The sequence below is a fragment of the Mus pahari genome, chromosome 4 (genome assembly GCF_900095145.1).
Source record: "Mus pahari chromosome 4, PAHARI_EIJ_v1.1, whole genome shotgun sequence".
Taxonomy (NCBI): domain Eukaryota; kingdom Metazoa; phylum Chordata; class Mammalia; order Rodentia; family Muridae; genus Mus; species Mus pahari.
The window spans coordinates 52,687,325-52,692,847 of NC_034593.1; the positions used below are offsets into that span (position 1 = coordinate 52,687,325).

The following is a 5,523-nucleotide window of genomic DNA, read 5'->3' on the forward strand; positions in this document are numbered from 1 at the left end:
TGTCTGATGTAAATATCGGAACCTTCTCAGCGTTACAGCTATGAGGTTAAAGTGAAGAACCTCCCCTTATTCATTCTCCTGAATAGGACATGCATAAACCACTCTACACTTTATATGTTGAAAAGATAAACTCTCAGGGATTAAAAAAAAAACACTCATTAACAATTAAAGCTCTGCTTCTAATCTTTCTTGGTATTTGACTGAAATTAATGCTTATTAGTATATATAGACAATATAAATAATTGGGAAAAATTATGAGGTATTTCTGTTGAATCTGATTATCTGAATTCAGCATATTTCTTCATATTACTTTTTTAGATGAAAGTATACCTAATATTAAAATAGTAATTCAAATGCAATTTTAAATCCTTTTCAGCTTATACAGGATCCAGATGTCAAGATTAAACTCAAGGTCCAAGTCTTAATATATCCTGCCCTTCAGGCTCTTGATACAAATGTACCATCATATCAAGAAGGATCCCATTTTCCAATGTTAACCAGGTCGTTAATGGTCAGGTTCTGGAGCGAATACTTTACTACAGACCAAGGCCTGGAGAAAGCCATGCTTCTCAATGAGCATGTACCCATGGAATCTAGCCATTTGTTACAGTTTGTGAATTGGAGTTCCTTGCTCCCTGAGAGATACAAGAAAAGTCACATCTATAAAAATCCTACTCCTGGTAGTTCTGAGCTGGCTCAAAAATATCCAGGGTTCATAGATGTGAAGGCATGTCCTCTGTTGGCCAATGACAATATATTACGTCAATTACCTCTGACCTATATCATCACTTGTCAGTATGATGTCCTAAGAGATGATGGACTCATGTATGTCAAGCGGCTTCAGAATGTTGGAGTTCATGTGACTCATCACCATATTGAAGATGGATTCCATGGAGCATTTTCCTTTCCTGGTTTAAAAGTTTCAGAGAGGATACAAAATCAGTACTTGAGTTGGCTTATCAAAAATCTGTAGCAAAACCTACAAAATGATATATTGAAGATATATAAACAACAAAATAAGAAATAAACTAGTAAACATGGTTTTGAGGTTTCATGTACTGTTTAAAATCTTTGTTGTTTCAAACAAGCTGATAGCTTCCATGTTTTGTTATTTTTATTATTAGCCAATATTTTTTTTCATTCCTTCCTTATCCTGTATTTACTTACAGACACATGCCTCCAAATTAGAGTTTTACGTGGGTACTGACAATCCAAATTAATTTTCACACACTTTTGCAACTGGAACTTTACCAATTGTCAACAGGCACAAATTCCATAATAATTCAATAGTGCACTTTTACTATTCATTATTATTTTGCACTTAAGAAAATTTGAGCTTAAAGAAATGAAGTAATAAGATAGGTTGTAAATCTAGATACTATTTGAATAAGCATTCATTGAGGGTTTCTACCAAACTTAAATCATTTAGTTTTCAAATAAGAAGCACAAAACCTTTATATTTATATTAAGCTTTAAATCATTAGAGCTGGGCAGATATCAACCCTATATGCTATTTTGTCAACTTCCCTGTCAATAACCGTGAGCTATATCGTGCCATGTTCCACCTGGGCCGCTCCTACTCTAACTGGCCAACCCTCATTGGCCATGCTCCCCTAATCCACCTACCCCATGGCATCTTCTTCCTTCTTCTTCTTTCCTCCCTGTGGTCTCTGCCTCAGACCAAACGCTGGGGAAATCAAGCTCTGCCTACTTCTCTTCTGCCCAGCAAAAAGATGTAGGCACCTTTATTCAGCCAATAGTTTTAAATTAAAAAGCAAGATTTGCACAATAAAAGCTGTGAGAATTCACTAGTCTGCGGCAACAATACTTTGGGATACAGAATTTAGTATTACAATACATATCAGCACACCAAACCTCAACAAAATAACAACTGTAAGAATGATACTGAGGTACATGGTATGTCAACATCGATGGCTTTACATTTGAAAAACTAAGTTCCATTTTATACTTCATTGTTAAAATTAAATTTGGTCCTATTATCCCTTTGCTGTTGTTATATACTTTAAGCTCTATTTAGAAAGAAAACATAAGTATAGCATAATTTACATAGTTTTGGGGAGTATCATACTACCCATAGCTTATTTTAAGTTATTTTAATTTAGATAACATTTTTTAAAATTTCACTAACTCTGAAGAGAATGTCATCTTGTGTAAACTCCATGCGCTCACAGCAAATGAATTTAGGCTGTTCTACTTTCATACTTCCTATAGAATAAGGTTTCGCCTGCTACTTTCTTTTTCCAGAACCTTGGAAGCAGATCTAGAAAGTAGTGGAGTGTTACTTTCTGAATTATCTAGTTTCTATTCCCACTGACTCGGTGAACATGTTCTCCATATTTGGCTAATGTTCAAGACATTGAACTGATCTCTTATCCTGTTGGCTTTCTTCTATACTGGTTGTGTGAGCTTATATACACATCTATTTCTCACACCACTATAAAGGATGCAGGATGCCTCAGTAATGCTCTTAAGCAGCAAAAGATTTAAGGAAAGTTTTAAATAAGAAATTATTGCAAAACACGTTAAGAACTACAAAAGTGTATTTTAGGTAAAGAGGTCCCCAGACCTTATGACCCCCACCCACATTTCTCAGCTCCCTTAACTCCGAGGATGGCAGACCTCAAGTCTACAGAACTATAACTCCTGACCCACACTTTTCCTCAACCAGATCACTTCAGATGTGCAATTTCAGCACAAAAACAAGAAAATTCAAGGTACCATGTCTCTTCCAAAAAATTACTAATTCCACAATAAGGGGCTGGATGAATAGGACCTGCAAAAGTCGTCAGACAAATAACTGAAAAAAATAATTGTAACTATGTTCAAACAGCTCAAGTGAGGTTTGAATATGCCTGTAGGCTGAAATTTTTCAAAACCTACTTTATTTAGGGTTCTTCAAAACTTCAACCTCCCTTCTAGCCCAATGACCAGAGGTTGGGGCAAAAAAAGATTAATAGGAAAAGGATGTTGTGCATCTGTTTAGAAGTAAGGTCCTTGAGGCTATGCCACCCTTGGTTGTCAGGATACCAGCAGTCCACTCCAATAGCTAGCACCAAGTACTACTCATTAGTGGCACGATCCAGTCAGCAGAAATAGCCAGAAGCAGCCGGAATACCACCAGAAGTTCTTTGACGAGTTTCTCTCTCATCAAAGTGAAGACCAGTGAAGAGAAGAAAAGTGTTGCATGCCATAGCCATGCAAGAGTCCCCTTTCACTGTTTGTGGGGTTCTAATTTACGTTCTTTATAAACATCATGCACCCTCTGAAAATTCTGTTTTCAGCAAAACATCACATGTCCTCTCACAAGACAGCTTCTAGAAAGACATCAAATGATACAACTGAGTTGGAAAAAAAAAAGAAATTTCTCCTTCATATTCTTCTCTCAGTTTTTCCTTTTTAAATGTCTTTTTCTCTAACATTAACAATCTATACATAATAGAAATAATTATGAGAACCATAAAAATAAAATTTTACATAATGTTTCAAATAAGCTGATTATGTACTACATATCAAATAATAGTCAAATAAAGCAACCTTAAATTTCTATCACTATATAATAGTCACGCAAAATAACCTTAAATTTCTATTTATGTGGGTGTATGTATGTATGTATGTATGTATGTGTTTATTTATTTTTGTTATTATTATTCCCATTTTTCCTCTTTCCCCCATTATTACAAAGAGAAGAGAGACCCCGGATTTTATCTTGTTCCTTCTCTGACCATAACCAATAACAGCCAACCAATCTGTATGATAAGAACCATAACACATCAACAAGCAGAAACATCCATCCCACTTTTTGGGAATAGGGGAGTCATTCTACTTATCTGGAAGAAAGGATATCTTTTGGGTATCCTATGAAAACGAGGATATTGGGTAAATCCCAAGAAAGCTAGCTATATCTTTTACTGTCCAGTTTCTGTGTTGTCCAGTCTCTGTGTGGTCAGTCATTTGGACTGTCCCTTTTCAAATTGATTTACATGCATATTTTGGAGATATTGGTAACTGGGATATGAACCAGTGGGCTATTTTCTTTTGAAGACATTCATGTCTCAGATGAAAAGATGTTTTCCTTTGTCAGATCTAATCTTTATAACTTTTGTGGGGAACCATAGTTTTTCATTCCCTATCTTAAAACTATTGCAGGTTTCCATTCTAATGCCAACTGTCTGATTAAAGAAGTGTAGTCAAAAGTTTGATTTTTTTTTTAAAAAAATCAAACCTAGTTATGGCATGTGAATATGTTTTTGTTTTAATCCCAGGTGTGGGATAAGCAGCTGCTTCACAGGAGGGATTGGGGAGTGGATCCAAATAAGAAGGGGGCACTCTGAGAAGGCTGCTGCTCCCACTAATGCTGTGTTTTGTCAAGTGGTTGTGAACAAAGAGACAAGGAGAAGAAGCTGTCAAAATCCTCACTGGAAGACTGGACTTGACTCAAGGATCCTGACAACCCTAATCAGCAATAAGTAGTCTAAAGAAGTTTATGTCCCTTTACCCCTCTAACCTTTTTCATCTCCTATCTAGTGTTAGGGGGTTGAGGGGGATTAGGGTGGGATGAGGGTTACCATGGAGATACAGATATAAGAGCCCAATAAAGTCCCTAAAATAAATACACCATCAAAGAAGACCTCAGGGACACAGAAGCCTGGTAGCACATTGTTACCATCATAGTAAGGGTAACTTTGACTTGGTGAACATAAAGGGCATCATGCTGGTTCCTTTTAAAGACTTGTTTTAATGTTTAATTATGTCTATCTGTATCTGTGTAAAGATGTCTACGTGTCTGTGCCAGCCCTCACTGGGGCCAGATGCATTTGCTGCTCTCGAGCTGGAGTTACTGGCTGTTGAAAGTGGCTGACCCAAGGGTTTGAAATCAAACCCTGGCCATGCACAAGCTCTCTCGGCTCCTGTAGGGTGGTGTCTCATGTTAGCAGTAATAGGATAATTACCCTCCAAGGGAAAAACCCAAAGACTATATTGATTTAAATAATTAGCTTGGGATGGAAAAATCAAACTATCAAATATTAGAAACAAAATAATTAATAATATTTAAAAATATCTTAGTCGAGTCTTTTACATAGATTACACCAGTGTATAAGTCAATCCATATCTACTGAACATATACAGAAGAAGCACAGGAGGACAACCTATTGGACACTGGTGGATCAGTGTAGGCACCCATTTCTCTACACTGGATTATTAGAGACACATATGAATGTGACCAGGGCTTGAAACAAACCAAGCATATGAAAGACGATACTCAATATTCATCTTCTATGTCTGTCTTAGTTTGCTTCATTGAACAATTCTCACCTTCATCTTTCATCTGTGCTTTTACAGAATGGCAAAGTCTTACTTATGGGTAAATAAATGAGTCTAGATTTAAATTCATGTAGTTACAAGGGTGAAAATGCATGTGTGTGTGTGTGTGTGTGTGTGTGTGTGTGAGAGAGAGAGAGAGAGAGAGAGAGAGAGAGAGAGAGAGAGAGAGAGAGAGAGAGA

The 5,523-nt window shown here is 36.5% G+C and overlaps 1 protein-coding gene across 1 annotated transcript in view; it reads left to right on the forward strand.

Annotated features, from left to right (window-relative positions):
* Positions 1–1,290, forward strand: part of Aadac (arylacetamide deacetylase) — a 34,854-nt gene extending 33,564 nt beyond the window's left edge. Inside the window, exon 5 of the mRNA XM_029538050.1 lies at positions 377–1,290. Within this exon, the coding sequence (XP_029393910.1) occupies positions 377–973 (597 nt within the window). The 3' untranslated portion in view covers positions 974–1,290. The remainder of the gene's footprint in view (positions 1–376) is intronic.
* Positions 1,291–5,523: the final 4,233 nt, after the last annotated feature.